General features: G+C 40.1%; 1 protein-coding gene across 1 annotated transcript; it reads right to left on the bottom strand.

Annotated features, from left to right (window-relative positions):
• Nucleotides 1-22,666: 22,666 nt before the first annotated feature.
• On the bottom strand, nt 22,667-24,327 carry LOC150055571 (palmitoyltransferase ZDHHC6-like). The gene is made up of 2 exons (XM_090344015.1): nt 23,578-24,327; nt 22,667-23,437 (listed from the first exon to the last, which is right to left on the bottom strand). Exons 1-2 carry the CDS (start codon nt 24,115-24,117, stop codon nt 22,880-22,882), a joined length of 1,098 nt encoding a protein of 365 aa, XP_090200141.1. The 5' UTR covers nt 24,118-24,327; the 3' UTR covers nt 22,667-22,879.
• Nucleotides 24,328-26,244: the final 1,917 nt, after the last annotated feature.

Below are 26,244 nucleotides of genomic sequence, written 5' to 3'. Positions count from 1 at the left end.
TTGCCCAGAACAGGTCTACTGTAACAAAAAGAAGCAGCTAGAAACAGTTTCAGGCTCAAGTGAGATGAATATTTTATATTTTTAACCAAGATTTGAAGATTAAGTAAATGCTTTCCAATTTGTTGCATGCCTTAGGATAATATGGGACTTTAAATGATCATTTTAAGTTTTTAAACACATTTATTTTGTTTTCCTAAGATACTTTAAGCTTCATTTAATACCATCTTGTAAGTTCTAACTCCTTAAAGCATTTTAGAGATGCATTATGCATCTAAGAGATGATGAAATTAACAGGCATATTTAAATGGCTTAATGTCATAAAGTAGTGATCTTTGTTTTCCTTCCTTTAACTTTAGATCTGTCCATTTCCACAAATATATGGGATTTCAAATGATTATTAATGCAATATTAAAATAAACATTGACATTGTGGCAGGCATTGAAGTCAAGCTAGCTTAACTCTGATTGATATGGCTATAAATCTTTTCTCATGACAGAATTCTAGGGCTAATCTGAGAGTTCAGTTGCATTATTCCCCTCTTTTTCTGTTTCAGACACTATTGTTACACACTTAGGTATGTTTAAATGTTATAAACAGTACTGACTTATTGCCAATGTATGGCATTAAACATATAATATTCAATCATAAAGATTTTAGAATTTAATATACCTTGAATTTTATTGTTTTGTTTAAATAAATTCATATTATAATACAGACTAGAAATAGATTTCAATTGAAGTCTGAATGCCAGAGCCAGTTTAGAGAACACTGGTATGATGTTAGTCAAGTGAAAGAATGATTACATATGCAATATTGGAAATAATGAGCAAGTTCAGATTAGATGATAGAATGGTTAATCTCTTTGACTTTCTTTAAAGCTAGGATCAGGAACTGGGAAATGTGGCTTAGTGGTAGAGTGCTTGCCTAACATGCATGAAGCCCTGGGCTTCATTCCTCAGTACCACATAACCTGAAGAAGACAGAAATGACCCTGGCTGAAGTGGTACAGTGCTAGCCTTGAGCAAAAGCTCAGGGACAGTGCCCAGGCCCTGAGTTCAAGCCCCAGGAATGGCAAAGCAAACAAACTAAGATTAGTTGATGGATATTGCATGTAAATGTTTATACAGAGAAATTTTGAAAATGTTACTATTTTTTTAAATAGAGTTGGGTTTTTACTGGGAGAGCAAGATTCTTTATATTGGAAGTGACAAATGTCAGGAAAACATATGGGCTGTGTGGTGTGGGAGGTTTAAGTGAATTATTTCTGTTTTGGTAGCAATTATATTCATGTGGAAGGACATGGTAAGGATTACTGAAGATACACTTTTAAGTTATTGTTTTTCTCTTTCAATTCTTGAGGGACTGAATGATTAGAAGCACAAGCATTAAACTGGAGAAACACTTGAGATAAGGATACAGATATAGGAAGAAAAAATCAGAAATGGACACAAGGGAGTATCATCTTTGTAAGTTTATAGCATTGAATTAAATTCCTTAGCATGCAGTACAAAGACTTTGTGCTTTAGATCATAATGGAAACATGTACCAATAAAATTTGGTTTATTTTTTCTTTTTATTGGTTGTAGGGCTTGAACTCAAGGTCTAGGTACTGTCCTGAGCAACTTTGGCTCAAGGTTAGTGCTCTAGCACTTTGACCCATAGCTCCATTTCTGGTTTTCTGCTGGTTTACTGAATATAACTGTCTCATGGACTTTCCTTCCCAGGCTGAATTTGAACTGCAATCCTTAGATCTCAGCCTCCTAGGAAAATAGAGATGAGAATAGATGAGCCATCAGCACCCCGCTTAAAGTTTAAGACTCACCAAACACAGTGTCTTAATTTTTCTGTAATCATTAAAATGCTGAAATACTGAATTGATGTTTAGTTTATTTAACACATAACATTCTCACTTGTGAGCCTCAAAATATTGTTTCCATGAACTTAGGTGAAAGAGAAGACAGGTGTGTATGTGTATCCTTTTAGAAATACCAATCTTAGAACACTTCATGCAACCTGATCCAGAAGGGCAGATTGTTTTCATATATCTGTTTTTGTCATTGAAGAAAAGTGAAAATACAGACTACTTAACATAGACATTAATATCTGACATTAAGAGGTCATTTTCAGTTTGTCAGATACTCCATGAATAGTAGAAACAGAAGACTGAGTGTTTTGGGTTAATTAGTAAATTTGATATTAAACCAAATGGATAGGTTGTCTTTTAAGGATACTTACATATGAAGTAAAGAACCACACTATTAATTAGAAGTAAATGCAGATTTAAAAGAATATTTATATGGGGTGGAGAGACTAGAACTTATTTATAGGAAGACTTCAGAAATAATGAAAAAAACATACATGAGGGTGGGACAACAGAGAACTAGAAAACTAATGAGGCCTAGATTCCTGGAAGGAATTTCTCAAGGGTTACATCTATCATGTTTATGCCATTTATTACTATGTGTTAATGCTCTACTTTTGTTCCGCTCACTAGGCCTTTTATACTAGCATCACCACCAATGTGAATGATGCATTACATTACAGCAGTAGATAGCTATGTTGCTGCAATGTCACTAGGTGATATAAATTCTGTAGCTCTGTAAAAAGTGACAGTACTCTATGCTACTTGTCGTTGACGAAAACATCCCCTAAGCAGTGCAGCCTCCCTGACAGGTGGTTAAATGTTCTGGGTTAACAGCTAAATGTATATTCAGCTTTTTCCTGCATGATGGCAATGTTCTCTGTCCTTGTCCTGCATTAACTGTGAAATGTCATACTCTCATGAATTTTCTTTTTAAAAACATGGAAACCAGGAGGAGAGAGAAGTTATTTTACTCAAGTCACCCAGGCAGCAATGGTTTCATTAGGATTTAGTCATGTTTTCTGGCCCTAGAACCTATGCTCTTAACTAAAAGATTTGCATTTTGAGAAAAGGTGAGTTTGAAGATTCATTTTGGGATTCATTAGCCCACGAATAATATTTCAATTATTAGGTATCAATGCACATATTGAAACATTTTAATATTTTGTTAGATTTGGTGAACAGGATGCCCCATTTATCACTTGAAAATTTCATAAGTGAAAAATGGAGTTGCTTAATATTCTCTCTATAGATGTTCCATAGTTGTATGCATTACATTTCTGTACTTCCTTGGTGTATGTTTTCCACTACATGATACCTCCATTTGTTCTGTTAATAGTATTTTATCTCTAAATTGTCAAGTTTAATGACCTTTTTCTTTTTTTTCAGTTTGTACTGTTTTTTCACCTCTATGTATGACCACTGTGCTATATGAAAATACAAATGGGAAAATTCAGTGTTGCTGTTACAGAGTACCATTTTAAAAATCATAAATGCACCAGCCTATCAAGTTATTAAAATAACTCATTTGAGGATATAAATTTTTCCTTAAATCTAAATTATGAGAACTACTCCATAAATCAGCATGAAAGTATGTCAGAAAAAACATGACTATGCTAATATGGATTTTATTTATAAAATAGTGTCACTAATAAAATATGCTAATAGAAAATTGCATCATCACACTCCATCTTCCTTTGTAAAAATTTATTCAATAACTTTTGGTTATTGGTTATTGGCAATTATTAAATATTCCTAGAATTTGGGACACATCCCAGCAGTCTCTGGCCTATCTCGCCTGCAGTTAACGCCCAGTCATCACCCATTATATCAAAGTCTTAGAGAATGCCACCCTGCTGCCTACTTCTCTAGGTGGTGGATGCCAAGTCTTTAGACAGTGATTATCTGAAACTCATTTGCATCCATCTGGAGAGGAAAGGGATGGATTGCTCACTGCCCAAGCTGGAAAGCTCTTGGTGGTGCTGGCTATGGTGCATCAGCAGCAGCACATGCTCTGTGGTGGAGGCCAGTAGGGGACAAGCACTCCAGCCTCTACTGGGCAGGTTCCACATTGTCTTTAAGTTGCACTTCTGAAAAACCTTTGTGCTCCTCCCTAAATTCAGTCTTCAGTGGGGCCTGACAAGTTTGAAATTCCTTCAGCAGCAGGGGTCTTGGTGTCTAGTGGCATCTTTCCATGGCACTCCATGCCATCACCTACTAAGTGTAAAAGCAACTCCTACAGTTCTCTCTTCTTATCTATCTTCTCCTGGGACAGACACACACACACACACTAGTTGACTCACTCAACTTTCTTCTGATACAGCATATCCACGACCCAGGACATCCATGTATACTTGATCTAAAACTATGGACTCTTCAATAGCACTGATGTGCTCTGACCACTGGCTGCATCAATGTTGGAGGTCCTCCCCTTGACTCCATCTTGTTGGGCAGGTCAGGGGTGAAGCAGACTTTCAGCTTCTTCTTTGGTACCTGTGTTGCTTGCTTCCCGTCCCCCGACAGGCCATGGTTCCGGCTCTTGGGGAAGAGAACCTGTTGCTCCAGTTCTGTCTGGCACTGGGCTGCCAGTTAAGCCAGGTATCCACAGCAGTACTGCTGCTCTTGTAGCTACTTGCTGAGTTTTACTTTTTTTTTTTGATTCAGCAGACTTTATACCTTAGAGGTAAAAATCCCTTATGGTTTGTGTGTTCTCTGCATCCTCTGGGACAATCATGTCAGGTGAATTTGCCTCTTCACCCTTTTCTTCTTTGTTGCCCACTCCATAACCTTGCTGAGGGAAGGCGAGGAAGCTCAGCTGCACCTGTAGTTGCTCTTTCTGTTGTCCTGTTGCTTCCTGGCACTTCAGAGTATCCTGTAAACGTTGAGGCACCATCTGGTCCCCAAACTTGGTCTGCAGCTACACTTGCTTTAGCTGGTCCAGCAACTGGGTATATCTCAGCAGGTGCTGCTGCAGGGCCTGCTTCTCTGAGGTCAGCTGCTGATTGGAGGCTATGTGCTAATCACAGGTCACTCTGGGCTCCTGCAGCTGGACCGGGTATTGCTCATGCAGCTCCTGCAGATTTTGACCCACTTGGCTCTTTATCTCAGCCCTCTCTCTCCATTCTTCTAACTTCTCTTGCTGCTCCAGCTTCACCTTCTGGTCTGTCAGGAGCTTGTGAGCTCCTTCTTTTTACCACTCAGCCTATGAAAAGCATTCTGCAGCTGGGCCAGCTGATCTTTCACTGCTCTATTGCGCATATGTGTACACATGGTCTCAGATCTTCTTTGGATCCTTGGCATGCTGATCCCATTCCTTGGTCTTCTCCAGTCTCCACAGCTGCTCCCACTGCTCCAAGTTCTGGAGACTAAGGCACTGATTTTCCTGTACCTGCATGTGAAGTTGTTGCTCAGAAGAAATCAGCCTGCAGCTGTTGCTCAGTCTCAGATGGTTGTGCAAGGGGGCTACAGTTCTGCCAATTTGTTTCTCACTAATGCCGGGTGAATCTCTAGGTACAACACCTGCCACAATCCTTGCTCTCTCTCCTCTCAGTTGGTTCATCTGTTCTGAGAGCTACTGGATCCTCTCCTTCCATGAGGACCTCTCCACCCTCAGGTCCTCTGCAAAGTTGTCTCTTTCCAACTTTAATGTCACCAGACTTTTCATGTTGTCTAGTCAGCCCAGTCCACTCCACTAGTGTTTGTTGTTGTTAAGGTTTCATGTTATTCAGGTCTTCGATGACCCATAAGTTCTTTTCAGTTTCATTCTGCCTGCTGGTGACCATAGACAATGTTATCTCCAGCTCTACAAGGTGTTGCTGTGAAGCCTGCAGGAGGCTGGCAAGACCTTTACATTCTGTTTCTCTTTCAATGGCTACCAGTTGCATGTGAGACAGAGAAGATTATAAATCACATTCTTCTGAAGCCAACATCTGTATTGACAGCTTTGTTTTCAGTGCATCTTGCACATGGGCTATCTTATTCTCTTTCTTCTGCTGATCCTACAGGTCTTTCTTTTCATGTTTCAGTTGTTTGATATCATTGCAGAACTCTTGGTTTTATATTGCTGGAGCTGAGAGCAAGCACCGGGTATTGGGAATGATTGTCTGGATTATTGGTGTTATTGAGACCTGTGACACTATTGACCTTGGCAACTCTGTGTCCAAAAGCAAGGGGGAGGCACAGGGTCAGTATGATCTTTTGCTGGACCCTCAGCTGAATTATAGCCCCCAATTGTGTTTGTCTTGGAATTACCACTCTTTTTAGTTTTCTTCTTTTACTTGCATTTTTCAGGTCCATCAAGACAATTCTTCTGCTGCTATTATTACAGTAGTTTCTTTCCTGCAGCTATTTTTTTTGTCATTTTCTCTATTCAGACATCCCAGTGCTGGGACAGGAAAGATGGGCTGGCCACATTTCCAGGCTCTATTATCTCAATCACATCTATTCTTGCAATCACTAACAATTATGTCTATTTCCTACTATATCCCCAAAGTCACCTCCATTCTCTCACTCACCACTCAGCCACCTCTATCTTTCTCAACTGCTGGTAGTAGTGTAAGCTAACTGAGGAAATACCAGAGCTACTGGGCAGCAAGGAATGTGGGCATGGCCCCAATTCTTGTATCCCATTTGTCTGAGAAACATCAGCTAGTGGAGGGCGTGGCCAGAACTTTAGGCTCTAGGCTGCAGTCATGATGACATTTGCCTCTGCAGCCCCATCCCCATCTAACTCTGTCCAGTGTGGATGGGGACAAGAGTGGGACCTGCTTCGGCTGGATAGTTGCACAGTTTTACATGTCCTTTTCCTGGCTTCCTCCATACAACTGTGGCTACCAGAGGCTTTCAATTGTCCTTCAGGAAGTGTGTCCTATGTCTTCCTGCTATCACTCCATGCAGATACATTTGCTGACACTTGTAGTCTGATCAGGAAACCACTGAGGTTACATTCTTCATGTAACCTGCTCTTGAAATCTCAGACAGACTGGAGGGTTCAAGGACATCACAGGATGAGAGCTCCTCTCTATGAATATTGGCCGTGCTGCTCGACTAGGCCATGCTCTGAAGTACATGTTTTACACACTTTGGCTGGTGATCTCAGAAGAATCAGAAACAAAATCATAGGAGACATGAGAATGTCTGAGAAGGCTGTGCTGCTATCTAGGAATATGCAAATTTTATAGAAAGAACAACTTGCACATGACTGAAAACAAATCTGTTAGCCAAACGGTCAACTACCCAGCCACATCCAAATGATGAAATCAGAATCCAGGTTCTGAGGCAGCCCTGTACCACTCCAGAATCCTTGTACATCTATTTCAGCACAGGAGTGATAGGTTGCTCTCCAGAAATTGGCTGAAGTGATTGGTGAGTTCATTGTGTGTGGCCAGCATTTCCTTGCAATAGAAATTCGTGCTGGTTGTGGTAGTACATGGTTGAAGTTCTTTCTCTGCTCAAGTCACTTCTTTGGATTAAGCTGTTGTCTCCAGAAGGCCACTAGGAAATACATGTTGCAGGGACTTGGGGCATCAGTGATTTCTAAGCCTCTCGACTAAGATGCCAACTAGACCTGAGTGCTAATCACACAGGGGACAATCTTCCTTTTTTTGCCAGCCCTGGGCTTGAGCTCAGGGCCTGAGGCCTGTCCTTGGGTTTTCTCAAGGCTAGAACCCTACCACATGAGCTACAATGTCACTTTTGGCTTTGTCTATGCACGTGGTACCAAGAAACTGAACCCAGATCTTCGTGCATGCTAGGCAAGCACTCTACTACTAAGCCAAACTTCCAGCAGACAATCTTTCTTTTAACCAATAGCAAGAGAAAACCTTCTGCCTCCATCTCAAGTATGAAATTCTGGAAGATCCCAGGCTTCCAAGGGCCAAATAACAGTATCACCCTAGCTTTCATTTGTAGCTAGACTGTAACATACTGTTAAAATGAATTTTAACAAGGAGAAAACTGTAAATGCTTGAAAATGAAAGCAAAACATTCACTAAAAAACTGACTTCTCAAAGTACCATTACTATTAGGTACATTTTTCCTCTAATATCTCATGAGTTTTCAAAACATCACACCATTTTGTATCAATTGCAGAATACAGTCTCTTGATAGGTGGAGAGGGCATTGTTTCATACTGTAGCACTTTTCACTAAAAATTAGAAAAAATAGCCATTAGTTAGCTCACATAAAATGTTTAAAAGTCCACTTTCATATTGTACCAAAAATGGAGTAACTCCCAATACCGCAAGTCCATTTTCAACTACATAGATGACTCTTAAGACTTTATCTCTACAGATTCTGGAATTTCCCACCTAGAAGGTGGTAATGGGGCTCAGTATGGATCCTAATTCTGGATTTAATGCCAGAGAGTCAAGGTGAGGGAGGAAAAATGGGGACAAGGGAAGACATCAGATTCTAATTGAAAGTGAGCCTCTAGAGTTAGACACACCATTAGACGCACCATTTCTTTTCACCTGGCCAAGAAGAGAGTCAAAGGATTCTGATGTAATCCAGTGTGGATTTTCAAACGGGGGACAAAAATAGTTTTTCTCGTGACATCCTAATGAATCTCACTGGGGGCATGTCTAGTAAGCTGGTTTCCTGTAATCATTTGCAAGGTCAAAGACAACTTCTAATTAATTTGGGAAATTACATAGTAGAAAAGCAATACCGTTTCATTCCAAAATGGTGGGATTTCTAAAGGAGCGCTAGAAGAACTGTGATAGGGGAAATACGATATAAAGATTATCTCTACCCCGTGGCTGTACGGTGCACTACATTTGCTGGTAGTGCCAAGTCTCAAAGGTATGACTTCCAGAGGAATGTTTTGGTATTATGGACTAATGCAAAATTAGAAATGTCAGCAAATAAGTGTAAAAGCAATAGAGACAGAAGACTTAAAGGAAATGGAACGGCACACCTTAACACAAAGAATTGTTTGAGTGGTCCACAGTCAATTCCACTGTCCTAGTGTTAGCAGAGCAATTGCTTGGGCGGCAGTCAGCTTGAATTCAGTGAGCCTCTGGCCCACCTGGACAGATCTGAGCACTTGGCCTCAGCGCTGGGGAACCCATCGTTCCTCTAGCCACTTACATTCTCTACTGTGAGTGATGAACCCCGTAATTATATTATATGGTCTCCATTCGAACGTACATAGTATACGTTTAAGTAGCTTTCAAGAGTTGTGACCCTGAAACCTAAGTTAAACTCAAGAAAGAAGAGTTGAGAATAACCAGAAAACCGCAAACAGGGAGGGGGTGGGGAAAGGACCATGCAACCTCCCACTCTGTGCTGGAGCCCTGCGGCTGGAACCCGGGCATCTCAATTCCAGCACGGGCCTCACCAGCCGCTCCTGGCCAAGGCCTGCCAGCGCCCCCAGACACTGCGCCTGCGCCGCGGGGCCGCCTCTCTCCTCGCTCTGTCGCAGACTCCTCACCGCTCTGGGCCGCATGACCCGGATGGATACTCTTCTGCCCGCTGTGGGCTGGGCCTCGCCGCTCAGTGCAGCCTCCGGGTGGTCGGTCTACGGCCGAGCCTGAAGAGGCTGCAGACCCAGAGTCTCGTCCGCCAGGGTTCAGGGACTCGGGTGGATCCGGACGGCATCGGGCATCTTCGGGAACTCCCGTCAACCAACGGCCCGCGAACGTTTCGCCCAGGTCTCTCTACCCCTCCATTCCCACCCCGAGCGCCTGGGCTGGGCGTCCACGTCGCCGCCATCCACCAGTGTCGGTGTGTCCATCCGCCCTGCGCTCCCGCCGTCCCCTGGCTCAGCCATCTTCCTCCAGGCAGAGGCTGCGACTCCACTGCGTGTGGAAGGGCGCACTCGGCCACCTCCGGAGCGGAAGTGGCGGGCGTCTTCCGGGAACGCGGAAGCGGAAGCCAGGGCTACGGCTGGAATTGAAGGAGGGCTGCGGGGGAGAGGAAGGGGGCGGGAGCAGCGGAAGGAGCCCCTCCCTGGGCCTGGCCTGGGTCGAAGCTGGCGAAGACCACAGGCTCTTGCACCCATCTTCCGAATCTTCCTTCGCCATTGCATCTGGGGAATACATTGCACTTTGGGGGCGTGCAAATAAGAGGCTCGTGGCTCCCAGAATGGACTGAGTCGGCGTCGTGTGTGTATGTGTGTGTGTGTGCATTCAGAAATCGGAGTGGAAGCCAGGCGGAAACGTCTGCCCTGCCCTCAGGTCGGAGGACAGAATTGGTTCGGGAAGAGCTGCTTTCTGCAGCGTCACTCAGAGCAGGGCAACTTCTTGGAACCATTCAGGTATGTAAACTCATGTTTAGAAGTCGCTACTCATCCCCCAGCCTGCAAAAGCAGGCACACACAGGAATGATGCCACGGGAACCTTCCTTTGCACTGCCACACAATCCTTGCCTTCTCTGTGACCCTCAGTACCAGACAGAATTACCAGCGTGATACAGCACTTCTCAGGCAATGAGGTGTATTTTCAGTGGTTTGCCACTTGGTCTGATTCCCACCTTGAATGTTTTCTACAGGATGTGGAAGCTAAGGAGGTGACAGGAAGGTGACAGCCCTTGCTGGATAGTGTGGGGCAGCTTAGTGTATCTGGGACAAACCGACCACCTTGAATCTTTGAGTGGCAGCTACATCTTTGGGATCAGTGGTTTTGAGGTTGGGCTGAGGAGGAATGTGATGAATCTGTCCGGCAGCTGCAAGTGAGTGAACCAGACTTGGTGACAAAGTTTTACCAAGCAGTGGCTGCTACAGCCAAAATCAACTGAGACATTCAGGAGACAGAAGATACTATAGTTAATGGAGCCAAGGCCACGACTCTACAGTGAGAAATCTATTCAGATGTGTCACTTGAAGATTTTGAGGTGCTATCCAGTGAGCTGAATGAACTTGCTAATTAGCACAAGGGTGTTTATTTCAAATTAGCAGTGTATCATCTATACTTAACTGGATTCAAGGGAAATATTATTTGTTGAAGCAACTCTTAGATAATATCAGTCTCCTAGTTTGCTTTCTAAGAGGTGTCAGACCTCAAGAATTCAATGACTTTTGCACCTAAAAAGAATGCCTCTTGTTAGTAATGAGTCAGTGTTCCACAATAAGTATAAAGTAAAACCATCTATCAGAAAAAGGAAAGAAGAAAAAAGTAAAGTGTTTTTCCAGTTTAGCTGCATTCAGATGTGTGGATTATACTCTTATCAGACACCAACACAGTTATGTGACTTGCCATCCAATGGATTCCCTAGTGATGATTTGAAAAATGTTAGAAAATCAGTGGGGATGGGAGGGAAAAACTGGGAGAGAGCCAGGAAAGGACCAACACTATCCAAAACGAAATATACTCTGGCTTATGTAATTGTAACCCCTCTGTATATCACCTTTATAATAATAATAAAATAATTTTAAAAGAAATTATGGAAAACCAGGAGAGGAAGATAATCAGTTACTCTGTCTTCCTTCTCTTTGGCAATAAAAAGTAAACATTGAATAGCAAAAGAAAAGAAAAGAAAAAAAGAATGCATCAGAGGCAAAAAGAAGTTATTCTTTCTTTAGGGCATCTGAAAAAGTTGCTAGGGTTTAGAATTGGTTAAGTGATTCGAAGTAGACACTGACTCATTTGACCTAGAAGATTGTTTATACAGATCAGGTAAGAAATTACTTTGGTCTGTCTAGAGCTCCATATGAAAGCAAGTGTGTAGTAAAAAGCTAAGCAGCACTTCTGTTAACCCTTCTATAAGCTCATTTAACCACATGAACATATGATCTTCATCTGTGGAAAAAGTATTTATTCTCTTGAATAATGGGATCAGAGTCCACAGGTAATCCTATTAGCTGATTTTTTAAACTGCTGTGCTTCATCAGATGTACATGTTTTGTTTATCTTTTTGCCTTAGTGGAGATGAGAAAATCCTGTATCAAGTGCTGAGATACACAAGGACTGAATTCAATGTTATGGGCAGCAGAGGGCAGCACAATCATGCAGAAGCACACTCTAGGGCTCTGTGAAACCTTGGCTTGGAACCTCAACTCTGCAGTTTCATAAAAAGCTTTTGAGGATAGCCACATTGTGGAAGCAGCTAGCTGCCCAATGACCAGAGAATGTATTTTTTTAAGTGGAGAGTGTATAGTATAAAGAATGAAATTAGGTTGTGTGCAGAAAAATGGATAGGTGGATGAAGGTAATTTTGAGAGAAAGAAACCAAGTTAAAACATGGCATACTCTTGCTCATAAGTGGAATCTAGTTGTAAAACAGTAGTAATGTGACTTGAATACATAAAAGTCCAATGAGTGGGAGAGGATAACTGGGAGATGAAGAGAATTAAAGAATATTGCACATATATTGTGAAAATAGCACATTGAACCCCAATAACTATTATTTAAAAAGTGGAGAGCTTGAGGGACTATAATAGACAAGATTACTTTTCTCAGAATCCACTATGCACAGCATCTATAGAATGTTCATATGAAACTCCTTGTCTCCTTTCATAAAAATTTCGGATTCTTATATCAGAGGAGAAAAAAACAGCAGCAGTGATCCTGTTAGGACCAGACTAAAGACCCCTTCCTCCTGATGTTGCAGTTTGAGTTGTGTGGAAATGATTAGGATTTAGGATGAACACTGTTCTGAGACAGAATCCAGTCATTGACACAGCATACATATTATTTGGAGGCATTTTTTGGAGGGAGGGTCTAGTTGATTAAGGGAAAAGGAAAATGGACCTCAAGGCAGATGAGCTGAAACAAAATCTATGTTTAGTAGAAGAGAGAACCCAGTTGGGGAAATAGATACTGAAAGACTAAAGGAAAGTGGCTTTGACTTTGAGTGGATTGTCAAAGTAATAAGAGATAGCACACCTTTTCAGAAACACCCATACTTGAAACATCATTCTACTCTTCTAGTAGCTGAAGATGTGGAGTTAGTAGCTTACATATTGGAAGGTAGTTTCAGAAATCAGTCCAATTCTCAGGCTCCAGGAAGGCTTGTCTTCCCTTCTAATGCTCTGGTAGAAATGAGGAAGTCCACAGAATAGGCACTGGAAGAGTGTGTTACAAACCTCTACTGAAAATACATTTTTAAGCTCCTCCCCTACACTATTCCTGGGAAATGAAGTCTGTTAAAGGAAGTTTAGCATTCTGTGGTACATATTAAACATTCAAGATCAGGCTCAATTACAACTTCCTAAAAGGGTTTTGCTATAAGAACCAAGTTCTGCAGTAGTCTGCAATCTGTGAGGATCCTTGTAGTTGTTCAAGCTCTGGGAACCTGAATGATCTTTTCCTGTCAGTCACTTGGCTTTGTTGCCCTTGAATCGGAGGAAGATGCTTTAGATCTATATTCTGAAAAGTAGTTCAGTCTAAATAATGTTTTCTAGGCAAAGCTCTTAAGTTGGGCTGGTTCTTAAGTGTGATCTTAAATTGTCTACATGTCACAGGACTGTCCGTTTTTTTTTAAATAATAATGCTCTCAAAATTCTAGCCAATATTTTTCAAATATTGTGAGTGAGGGGCTGGGAGAGTGATCTAGTGGTAGAGTGCTTGCCTAGCATGCATGAAGCCCTGGGTTCCATTCCTCAGAACCACATACACAGAAAAGGCCAGAACTGGTACTGTAGCTCAAGGGTACAGTGTTAGCCTTGAGAAAGCCCAAAGACAGTGTCCAGGCCCTGAATTTATGCCACAGGAATGGCAGAAAAGATTGTGAGTGAGATTTTAAAGGTTGGGAATATATTTCCCAACAATGTCAAGTGTTTTTGTAACTGGAGATCTTTCCAAGACAAAAACCCATTGCTTTGCCTTTGGCATCCCCACCAGAAGCATCTTTTAAATCAAGGACACTGAACCACTGGCATTTTATTGACAACGTATTTAGGAGTCTATAAGGTTGAGTCACTATCGAATGAGTGTCCTGGACAATTTTATTAATAGCCTGTAAGTCTTGAAGGAAACAAGACTCCTTGCATCTAAACTTTGAAAAATGCTAGAACAGTAGTACTAGAAGGTGAGTTGCAGAAATTCCTGGAGTATGGTTTGAATTCTATCAAGTACCTTCTGTTACTGAGTATTGCTTTAATGAGGAGATAGCATGCTTTCTTTCATAAGGTCTTTAATAGGGTAGGTATATTTAGTCTTGCCTGCGATTCCATTGGCCCACAGAGTCTAGGTCACCAGCTAGACATGAAGTGCCTGTTCTGCTGCCACTTTCTACTTGCATATTCTGCTTCTCTCGGAAGGTTCTTTGAACATAACATTTGCATAGCACGTCCCTAATAATGGACTGTATGTTCTGCTTATGCAGACAACTGAGTTGGTTGCAAGTGATTGGAAGAGTCTGCTTTTAGATTTTGATAATACTCCTGTGCTACATCCAGTCAAGTTAGACCCTTTTTGTCAAAAGGGTAACTAAAACTTAGTATGTAGCCCCTATATTGACTAGGAAGCTTATGGATTTGTTCTCCACTGTCACTTGTACCCAGGAGAAATGGTTGATCTGAAAGGATTGTGGGAACCCCAGGCCTCTTGAGCCTTAAGTCATTGTCAACTCCTGCCACATGATGCTTCAGGTCATTTAGCTGATTATTTTTGTTTGAGTTTGGATGCCAGAGGAGAATCCTTCCCTAATGGCCAGTTCCCTCTCGAGTATAGTCTCCAATTCTGAGTTCCCAGCCCTGGATATTTTACACAAAGATAGTGGCTTCTTTGGCTTCTTCAAGTTTGATTTTTAAGCTCTGCCCACCAATTGAGATGGGTGCAACAGTCTGTTGAGATTTCTTTAATTTTTCCCCATGTCAACAGAGATACTGTGGCTTTATGTCATGCTGATTTAGGACTTTGAATCTAAGTATATTACCTATATTTTTTGTGCTGGGCTTGAACTCAGGGCCTGAGCACTGTCCTTGTACTTTCTCAAGGCTAGAGCACTACCACTTGAGCCTTAGCACCACTTCCGGCTTTTTTCTATGTACATGGTACTGAGGAATCAAACCTGGATCTTTGTGCATGTGAGGCAAGCACTCTACCAACTAGGCCAAACTCCTGGCCTCTACCTATAATTTTTTCCATATATTTTTATTAGAATAAATAGAAGGGTTACATTATATTCACCAGACAGAAGGTGCATTACTTCACAAACATTTATACCCATTCTCATGGTCCCCATTTCCCTTCCTCCCTCCTCCCACACATCTTGATTTCCCCCCTTCCCTATCCAATTTCAAATAACCAATTAGGCATATATAGAATATATCAGATAACAAGGTGAAATATTATAACAATATGAGATAACCAAGGGACAGCAAAAGAGATGAGAGATAACATAGTACATTATTAAGGACAACAATCACTCATTATATGGTTTTTGTTTCAATATCCTGGAGGTCTTTGCATTTAGCATCACACTATATGGCCTTATGTATCTAGGTTTTGTTCTATTGTAAATCTCTGCTAGGAGAGCCCAAGGTTTCTACTGATTATGACAAATGAGGAAAACGATTGAGCCTATATTCCTCTGAGTATGGCTTACCTCACTTAATATGATTTTTTCTAAGTCTTTCCATTTCCTTACAAATGAGGCAAGGTCGTTCTTTCTGACAGCAGAATAGAATTCCATTGTGTACAAATACCACATCTTGTTGATCAACTGAGTGACATCTGAGTTGGTTCCATATCTTTGCTATGGTAAATAGTGCTGCAATGAACATCGTTGTGCAAGTGAATTTAGTATGTCCTTGTTTCTGGATGGTTGGGTAAATGCCAAGTAGTGGAATTGCTGGGTAATAGGGGAGCTCTATGTTTAGTCTTTTGAGGAACTGCCATACTGCTTTCCATAGTGGTTGAACGAGTTTGCACTCCCACCAACAGTGTAGTAGTGATCTCTCCTGGACACATCCCCTCCAGTATCTATTGTTAGTATATTTCTTGATTCTGGCCATTCTAACTGGAGTGAGGTAGAATCTTAGAGTTGTTTTGATTTGCATTTCTTTTATTATACCTATTATTTTTATATATTATTTTAACAAAATTGAGGGTATCTTCGGTTCACTGTAGTTATGATTGTATTTTATTTAGGCTATTTGGATATATAATTAGAGTAGTGATCTTACCACTTTCATTTGGATTCCCATTCTAAGCAGCAAGCACCACTGCATCTATTGGATCTAAGGTGTTTGGGGTGAATGATCAGAGTTTCCTCATTAGCTTTAAGCTGCTTCTCATCTGTAGTCAACATTACATTAAGAAAACCTTGTATTTTGGCTTTGAAACACTGTGAGTAAAAATGTAGGTAAACGGTTCAGTATGATAAGGAGGGTTAGAAGTTTTCCAGTTTTGTAAGTTGGAAGTAGAAAAGGAGGATTAAAAGTCCAATAGTAACCTGTTACTTGGTCTTGGGTACTTAATCTTTTAGAATACAAGCTCATTGGGAAATGCTCTGCCCACTTGGTGAGTATCTGACCAAACTGGGTAACCTGACAGGTTTGAAAGGTAGATCCACCTACCTATTGAGGAGATAGCATCTGTCCTGATACTTTTGGTGTCTCTGTCAAGTGAGAAAGGATTTGGCACAGATGCAAAGTATATAGAGCTATTGGAAGTTGCGGAGTTACGTGGTTTAACCAGTTAATAATTCTCCCCCTTCAATATATTTATCATCATCTGACACCTTTGTATCATAAGATTGTTCCTTCCTTAAAGAAACCTTGACTAAACCCATATGGGATTGAGCATAGAGGATCTTATTCCGTTTTCCTGAATTTTGACAATGTTCCAAGTATAAAATAGTGTAATAATTTAACAACCCACAAGTGGGCCATTTCTCAAGTCTAGTGTATACGTGAGCCAAACAGCCTTATGATCATCTTTTTATAGATTCATAGCTATAAGTAGATTAGATATGTGCATTTCTCCAAAGGAAACTTTCTGATAATACAGACTTTGTATCCTATTCCTATGCAGACTACAGTAGAGACTTATCAAGTATCCTGCTTCATCTATAGAGGCCTTAGAATTCTATTTTTTGCCTACTTATTGCATTTTCAAATTTTTCCTGCTAAAACAAGTAGCTTAATTCCAGAATAGCCCAAAGACAAAGAAGAGAAAAGAGCAAGGCTTTTGAGCAATTTCTGTTGGGGAATTACCAGGGGCTTTAATATAAAGTTGGGCTTTAACAAATTGTGGGGAAAGTACCTAATGCCAGCTCAGAGTAGAAAGAAAAGTCCCCAAAATAAAAGTAATCAGAGTAGCTGCACCGGCCCACTAAATCCATCCTTGTTTGGTATTGGATTGCTATTAGTAGTAATCATTTGTGAATGGGGAAGCTCCTGGCTGGACATACCAGCTTACAAGAATTAGGCAAAAGTCTTGACTCCAGGGATTCCCAACGGATTAGGTTCAGCCACCCATCCCAGAAAACCAATCAGAGAAATAATGTGGTGCCGAAAGTAGGAAAGGAACTTTACTTATGGCATCACCACACTAAGTCTATCCTTGAAGTGCTTATTGCAGTGTTAGTTTCTATAGAAAATTGAAACATGTGCAAGGATAGGGTTTTCCATCGTGATGGTCCATGACATCTTGGTCTGATGGTGATCTAGTGAGTTGATCATCATCTCATGATCCAACATGCAGAGCTATGATAATACAAAGAAGGTCTTTTGTCTCAAGATGTTCAATCAGGCCTGTTGTACCTGGGATCTAAGATACCTGTAAGAGAGAAAGATTTGTGCAAATTCAAAAGGAAAGGAAAATAAGATGAAACTAAACAAAATGCTTCACTTGGTCAGTGACCAGGGCCCTCTTTTTCCTTTAGGAGATTGCACTCTACCTGTGAGCTGGTGAGATCAAGTGGAACAGGCACAGGATAGACATCTCTGTTACAAAAGAGATAGATAGGAAAGAAGAGGTCCTTAGAAAGTCTAACCTGAAAGCACAACCATTAGACCTTCCTGCTTGGCAATGATCTTCATTGGCTCCATCATGTCTTCCAGATGCACTGAGCAAAGATGATGGCCCAGTAGTTCTTTGAGGCTCAAGTGGAGCCTACCCTCATGGCTATCCTACATACAAGTTTATAGATGCTCTGCCAGGCTAGAATTGCACAAGCATGGCTCTATTCTTAAGTAGTCACACTCCTGATGCTACATTTAGCATTTTGTGTAGTTCTCAACAGCAGCCCCCACTCCAAGACTCTCTGTAGTATCCTTGAAGCTGAGGTAGAAGTGATCACAGTTCTTCAGCTCCTATACTGTGTGTAGGAAAATATAAAACCTTGTCCTAATTTTTAGTGTTGCAGATACAAATTGATATAACTCACGTATGTGTTCACAAGTGTTATTAGTGTAAGAGAATTGTTCTACTAAACGCTCTGATAGTACTATTTCTATAATGTTGAGGTAAATACATCTTGAAGTTGCCTGAAACAAGTAACTTCAGTGGTTGGACCCTTCTCTTTACTACACTTTCTTAATCCTTTTTTTTTCATCTTTGGCTAGTACTTGAATATCAAAGAAACATCTGAGAAGAGCCAATAACCATTCCTAAAAACATGGAACTTGATATCTAAAGAATTGTTGATCTTTAAAGAAAACTGATTTGATTCCTGGATTTTCTTCAGAAATTTTAAACAAAATAACAATTGGAAACAAATTAGAACAAAACACAGTTGGCTGACTATGGTCAATTACTGATGTATATATGTTAATAATCTTCATGTCTGTCGAAAGTGAGCCCTTTGTGTTTACTCCTGCTAGGAGAAAACAGTATGCACTGTGAGATCGACCAGTGTCTGAGAGTTCCATCTAAATCACCCGTAAAAAACTATTCTTCCTCTCAGGCTTGAAGTTTCTTTTCAAAAGTGTTTCCTTAAGGGTATTTCAGTGGGACTGAAGGTATGGCACAAATAATAGACTGCTTCAGCATGAGGCCCTGAGTTCAATCCTGCAAGAGTTTTGGTCAGCAAAATTATTTAGCCAAAGGCTCCTTTTTTGCAGTCTTAGCTGCTCAGGAAGCTAAGATCAGAGGATTGTGGTTTCCAACCATCCCAAAGAGAAAAGCCAGCAAGATTCTATATCCAAAATAACCAGCAAAGAGTCCCAAGCTTAAGCTGTTGGCTGAGTGGAACTGAGCAGCTGAATAAGAATAAGTCTTTGAGTGCCATAAAAACATTTTTTCTAGTTTTCCCACACCCTACTTCATAGATTAAAAAAAAATCTGTGTCTATACTAATCATTATTCAATAGAATTAGAATTGTACATATTCAACATGTTTTTGTTTCCACTAAACAGTTTGTGGACAGATTCTCAAGTCAATACTTACAGTTCGAACTTTTAAAGTACTGCATGAAATTGGATGGCATATGTATTAAATAATTTTTAGAACACCACTTCTCCCATGTGATTGTAACTTTGTGCCCAGAGTTAGGCTTTACTAATTGTTCCAGTGAACAAACATAAATATATCCTTATAGAATTTTGTAAGTATTTTCATTAAGAATATTTCTAGAAGTGCAATCATTTAACTTCAATAAACAGAGACCCAGAGGGGAAGCAATTTATTTAAGGTCAGATCACTGACGCCAGTGATCATAAAATTTCCATGATAACCTGTCAGCCACCATTCTGCAAGACTCTTCCTTTATTAGTGTGAATGATAGATTTCTTGAGAATAATGTTTGAACCTAGACAGTAATTATCATTCATTTTCATTCTGTCACTCTTTTTAAATATGGTTCTTAAATGTCAGGGACATTTTTCTTGGCAGAATGAACATCTACAGCATTTTGTAAGAGGGGAGAATTGATCTCCTGGGACTGTAGATTTGTCCTCTTCCTCTAGCCACCTCCAATATGGTCCATCTGTGTAATAAGGATAATAACATATGGCGTTGCAAACACTCATCAATGGCCGAAATAGGAACATAAATACTCTGTAATAAGATAGGGCTAAATAATACCAGAAAAAAAAAGATGAGTGGTCAGCTTCACTGGAAATAGGTATAGCTATCCATGAATTAATCCCTGAACTGATCCCTTGAAGGATGAGTAGACATATGTGCAATGGGGAGACTGTTCTAGTTCTAGTGACTAGTGTGTTCTAGGTGTTCTGAAAATAATTGGTATGGTTAGGAAAACCATACCAATTCTATTCTAGGGTTGTTAGAGATGAGAATGGGAAGGAGACCCATCCACAGAAGGTTGTTCCTTTGTCTTCAATCTTGCTTTTGAGTTCCTGTAATAGTGTATATGAGGACCTAAGCTATGGAATTAAGACATGATATATTTGAGAGATTTAAAGCACAAAACAAATGCCAGCTGAAATGTATCCAAGATTGTAGTTCTGTAGAGTCTCAAACTAATTGGGAGACAATTGACAGCCAGGAGATGGTAAATCTGGTAGTTATCCAATTTCTTCTCTGATTCTAGATTTCTTGAGTTGAGTTTCTAAAGGACTCACTGGGAACAATTGAAGACATTTAAGCACATTGCTAATGTTTGTGGTTTTAAATTTCTTTTTCGGAGAGTGTGAGAATAGTTAAAACCTGAATGGAACAAATCTGGGAATAGTAATGAGTTAATCAAATTCAAAGTTTGAACCTTTGTCATTTGTAATATAAAAGTTGGGAAAATAAATTTTGAGACAATTTATGTGTAATAAAATTCGTACATTATTCCAACTATGCTAGTCACATAGTAATTAAGATATTCTCTTAATATTTCTGTTTATATATTAAGGGCAAATATCACAGAGGTCTACTTATACATTTTCCCAAAATTATTCTTTATTTCTTTTCCCTATAATTTTTTTCAGCTGTATGATTATCTTCGACTGCTCACACCAACAAATTTCTGGCTAATCGATTTAAAAACAAAATAGTACTCACATTTGGAAAGAAGGCCCACTGGCCCATGTAAACAAATGAAATGAGGGAATTTTGGTAAGCTCATGTAATTGTCAGGAACAGGGGAATTTAACTAAAGCATTTATAAATATGAATATAGCTGATGATTCACTAGAGGAATCAGCCTAAGGCAATATTGCTATCAATGCCACCAATAAAACTGGAGCAAGCAAAGCTAAGAAACAAGGATAGTGGAAATTGAACTTTTCACTAGAAGTGTTATTGTACTCAAAGTCTCACATGCAGGCATTTGATTAAGACTAAGATATGCCCACAAATCAAGAGGACCAAAGAAAATTTAATATATTTTTAATAGTTGATGTTACTGTACTCAGAGTCTCACATGCAAGCATTTGACTAAGACTAAGGCCTATGTCCATGCCCACAAATGAAAAGGACCAAAGAAAAATTTAATATATTTGGACTTCTAACATTTTTAACAGGAAATTGGCTCTGTTATACATGAAGACCCAGATTAGACTCAATAAGAAGGGTTCTCTGTTCACACTGTTACATTAAAAACCCCAAAACTTGGTGCCTTAAACCAAAAAAACATTGTTTGTAAGACCATGGATATGCTTGGTAGTTCTGTTGTATTGTTTTTCTGATCAGGGCTCACTCTGATGTTAGTTATCAGTTGACTACTTTAGGTTGGGCTGGACTACTCTGCCTCTGTACATCTCATTTCCCAGCCTGATTCTTTGGGCACAATTCTCATGGCAAATGGAAACGTGTAACCCCTAGTCTCTGAACTGACATATGGTTGGTTCTACTATATCCCATCAGCCTAAGAATAGGGAAATCATGGTTCCTTTAATCTGTTAAGAGATGCAGACTTTATTTTTATTTTTTTCTGGTCCTGGGGAAGAGATGGCACTTAATATTCAGTTCATAAGTAATTTCAGTTCTCTACATTTCCTACATTTCTCTATACTTCTAGTCATTTAATTATTAGAACAAGGAATAACATCTCTAACTCATCCTTTCAACCAGTTATTTTAAACCAGTTATTAAGTTTATTTTCTATTCTTTTATTATTATCAATGCTAGTTATTAGATCTGAAATGTTCCCTCTAAGGACTACACAGTAAAGGTATGGTCTCCAACCCCTGGCACTGTTGAGAGATGATGGAACCTTTAAAAAGGTTTGGCCAGTTACAATGGCCATTATCAAGGAAAACAAAATAACAGATACTGGCAGGGATAAGGCCAAAAGGGAGCACTACTCCATTGTTGGTGGTCATGTAAACTTGTTCGACCACTCTGAAAAGCAATATGGAAGGCTAAGCATGGAGCTCCCCTATGACCCAGCAGTCCCACTCCTGGACATTTACCCAAATGATCATAAACATGCCCACACAAAAGCTACCAGCAGCATTGTGGGGTTTTTTTTTAATAGAACATTCATTGATCTTTATTTGATTTGACAAAAATCTGCATTATTAAAAGACAGGTAACAAAATTTGAGCTTCCATGAATCTTACATTAAGTTCTACAGTACTATGTGAGAAATAATAACTGACAGACATTATTACATGCAGATGCTCCTGCCAAGGGGGGGGACTCGGGGCCTTGATCTGAAAGGTGAAGTCCACGCTGTGTAGTGCAACAAGCAAAACCCTAGAGAAAATGTAATTCATTTGCCTGGACAGAGAAATGTTTTCATTTTTCTTTTTGGTAACAGTCCTGGAGCTTGACCTCAGGGCTGGAAACTGTCCCTGAGCTTTTTTATTTTTTTTCCTCCTCAAGGATAGCATTCTACCACTTGAGCTGCAGCTCTGCTTTTGGGTTTTTGGTGATTAATTGGAGATAAAAGTTTCTTGGGTCTTCCTGCTCAGGCTGGCTTTGAACCATGTTCCTAAGATCTCAGACTTCTGAGTAGCTAGGATTATAGGCATGAGCCACTGGTGCCAGGAAAATATTTATTGGGGGGGAGGGGAGAGAGAGAAAAGGTGGTAGAGGGAGCAGAGGTTCCAAGGCATGTAACAAATGGCTTCTCCATTTCCAAATGGTAATAAAAATATGAAATCATGGCACTAAGGCACCTTTGAGGAAAAGAATACCTTAACTAGAGTAGGTTCATTGCATAATTTTTCAGTATTATGTATAATTCTCAAGTAATGAAGTGGACTTAAAAGACTAATTCCATCCCAGTAGTGGCTATCTGGTTTTCTTCTCACCTTCTGGCGCTGACTCTGTTTCAGTATCACAGGGACATTTTTCCACACAGTTTCTGGGGAACCAGCCTCTTATTCTTGATGTGCCTTCTATAAAGGGATCATCAAGAATTTTGTCGCCATATAGCCAACATCGTAACCCTCTTATGGCTAAAATGAACTCCCCTTTCTGCAGTTGGATGCGAGGCTCTTCAGTGCAAGGGCTTGTGAAGAAAGTTTTGATTCCTCTGTTCAAAGGACAGTAAGCACCACTGTAATTTTCTATTGCCTTATAGCGAACACTTCTGACTCTCTTGTCTGCTTTTTGTTTCAACTGTTCTATTGTTAAGCTGTACTGGTGACATCCTTCTCTTAGCCACTCTAATCCATCTCCTTGAGGCACCCCTGACCACGTAAATACCTGTTTAAAATTCTTCCATCTACTTCCCATATCATAGGGAAACACAAAGGTTTCATCTAGCTGGTAATACTGAATTCGATCTTTAGCCTTCTCTTCAATCCATGACTCAATAGAAGTTTTGTTTCTGAGAATTATTTTCATCTGGATAAAAAAAACATCCCAACAGCTATGGTTGTTCCTAAAGCTAATCCCAAGGCAAACAAGGTGGCAGCAAACACAGTTAATCCAAAGGGAACAATTGGGAGAGGATCTCTCCATGCTACACTCATATCAGTCTTCACAGTGCTCCACCCAAAGGAAAGCTGATTGTAAAGCTGTGTATACATAGTCATAACAAAAATGAAAGCAGCATGGACACAACCCAGTGGTACCAAAAGGAGAAACAGTGTGAATGAAGTGTGATTTTGGTAACCGCAACAGTTGTTGATCCAAGGACAGTGATGGTCCATTTTCATCACACGTCTGTTACACTTTCTGCAGTGATGTGATCGTGGTGCCTTGAATGCTTGGCAGACTTTACAACACTGGAGGTACATGCTATCCTGAGAATTTTCTGGTTTCCACCCCAAAGGGACAAAGCCAGGACCAACAAACATGGCATTGAAGTAATTATAAAGAATCACGACAGTCCAGTTTATCAACATGATGAAATTCACACTTCCTCCAGTTGTATGTAAGGGCCAGTACCACACTACAGAGTCAATCATGGCCATTGTAGAACGTATTGCTATTACACTGTGGGCAATAATAGGACCCCAATGACAGAGTCTCTTTAATTCTTGGAGATTCTCAACCTTGATCACTGAGCAGAATGTACCCATTTTGGCAGAGAATGCCTTTCTACTTCTAAAGAATTACAGATTTCCTTTTTCTGTGTACACATTTCCATGTGCCACAAGTCCATGTGTGTTCTTTAATTGTCATGCCTTTAAGCTGTGATATGTTAATGCAGATTGTGCCATTTTCACTGTTTGTACTCTGATTCAAAATCTTAGGTAGGAGAATCCAGATCTTGCATTGAAACTCAGCCTCAGTCCCGCTGCTTGGCCATCGCATTTCTGGGGCTGCCTGGGTTCACCTGGAACAGATTTTCTCCTTCTTAGATAACTCCATCATGAGCCCCTCAGGCCTGAAAGTAAGTCCAGGAACCATGCTGGACTGCCAGGAGGGCCGGGGGTCTCTCTGCCAGTGCCCTCGTAGCCACTCTCCCGCTGTGTTGGTTTTTTTAATTCATAAACTGCTTTGTTGCATGGCAACTCCTTTGTATAACTACCTAAAGATAATAAGATAAACAGTAATATTACTAACTACAAAAAGTTTGGCTCAGAGTTTAATCAAGATGACAGGGTGTGTGTGTGTGTGTGTGTGTGTGTGTGTGTGTGTGTGTGTGTGATGGGGCTTGAACTCTAGGCCTGGACTGCTGTCCCTTAGCTCTTCGGCTCAAGGCTACCGCCCTGCCCCTTGAGCCACAGTCCCACTTCTGGTTTTCTAAAGGTTAATTGGAAATAAGAGTCTCTTGGACTTTAGTGTGGGGGCTGGCTTGGAACTATGATCCTCTGATCTCAGCCTCCTGAGTAGCTAGGTTTACAGGTATGAGCCACTGTATGTAGCTAGGATTTTTTAAAGTATCTTTCTGAATAAAGAAGAATGTATCACAGGTTGAGTATCTCTTGTCTAAAAGACATGAGACCAGATATGTTTCAGATTTCAGTCTTCTCCAGAAATTATATTTACATAGACACCGTGTAACATCTTAAGGATGAAATGCAAGTCAAAACGAAATTTACTTGTTTCATGCACACATTTTACACAGCCTGAAAGTACTTTTTTTTCCCAGTGTTTCTAATGATGTTGTACATAAAACAAAGATATATTGTATGTAATTTAAAATGTGTGGCATCATGTTAATGCCTGGAAGTTTTTCATTTTTAGAGTATTCAGTTTTCAGTTATAGTTATGTAATGCAGAGTACCATAGTTAAGATTCATGTGTTTTAACTTGTTTTGCATGAATAGGTAAGTCATTCAGCAATTCAGTGTACCTCAGATTTCTAATAATTTTAACGGAGAATTCAGTTAACATTGTTGATATGATTAATATGTTCTTTTGTCTTCTCCAGACCAGCAGCATTGTTTACCGTAGCTAAGATATAGAATCAACCAAGATGCCCCTCAGTACATGAGTGGTTCAAGAAGTATGATACTTATACACGATGGAATTCTGTCAGAAAGAATGATATCATCCTCTTTGTAAGAAAAAGGAAAGACTTGGAAAAAAATCCTATGAAGTAAAGTAGGCCAGATCCAAAGAAACATAGGTTCCATGGTTTCCCTCATCTGTAATAATTAGTATATGCCTAAAATAGTCCTAGCAGAGCTTCACAATAGCCCAATAGGTATATTCATGTGACCATATAAAATGATACTAATTGAAGTGATCTCCATGATGTGGAAATAAGGGGATTATTACTCTTTTATTGCTATTGTTGTTTTATTTTCCTTTTGTTTTCTTCCTTCCTTTTTCTGGGAGGGAGGGTGTTAGTGTTTCTGATTTTGGTACCCTTTGCCTTGTATATAAGTTTATCTGATTTGGGCAAAGGAAGGGGAATCACAGAAACAGTGGGACAAAGGGTAAACAATGCAACAACCATACTCACTAGTATGGTTGGAAATAAACTGTACAACTTGGGAGGTAGAAAATTTGAGGGGAGGGAGCAAGGGGGAGAGAAAGCAAGAGAGAATGACGGATGGGACAGTTCAAAAAGAAATGTACTCATTACCTTATTTGTGCAACTGTAATCTCTCTGTACAGCACCTTTACAATAAAATAAAATTTTTTTAATGAAATAAAAAGGAGTAGAAAGCAGAGACAGCTTGGTCAGTGTTTGAGGCCAGCCTAAGCCCCACCCTCCAAAAAAAGTTTAAAAGTCAGGGTTATGTCTATAATAC

The sequence above is a fragment of the Megascapheus bottae genome, chromosome 13, assembly GCF_031878675.1.
Source record: "Megascapheus bottae isolate mThoBot1 chromosome 13, mThoBot2.hap1, whole genome shotgun sequence".
Classification (NCBI taxonomy): domain Eukaryota; kingdom Metazoa; phylum Chordata; class Mammalia; order Rodentia; family Geomyidae; genus Megascapheus; species Megascapheus bottae.
Note: the sequence above shows the minus strand (reverse complement) of the source record. Positions and strands in the feature narration are given on the sequence as shown.

Excerpts from the sequence above, each read along its gene's own strand:
- LOC150055571 (XM_090344015.1), bottom strand. The coding sequence starts at position 24,117 with ATGGGTACATTCTGCTCAGTGATCAAGGTTGAGAATCTCCAAGAATTA. Across the intron at positions 23,438-23,577 it reads TTTCCTTTGGGTGGAGCACT|ATGAAAATAATTCTCAGAAA; the intron begins GTGAAGACTGAT and ends TTTTTTATCCAG.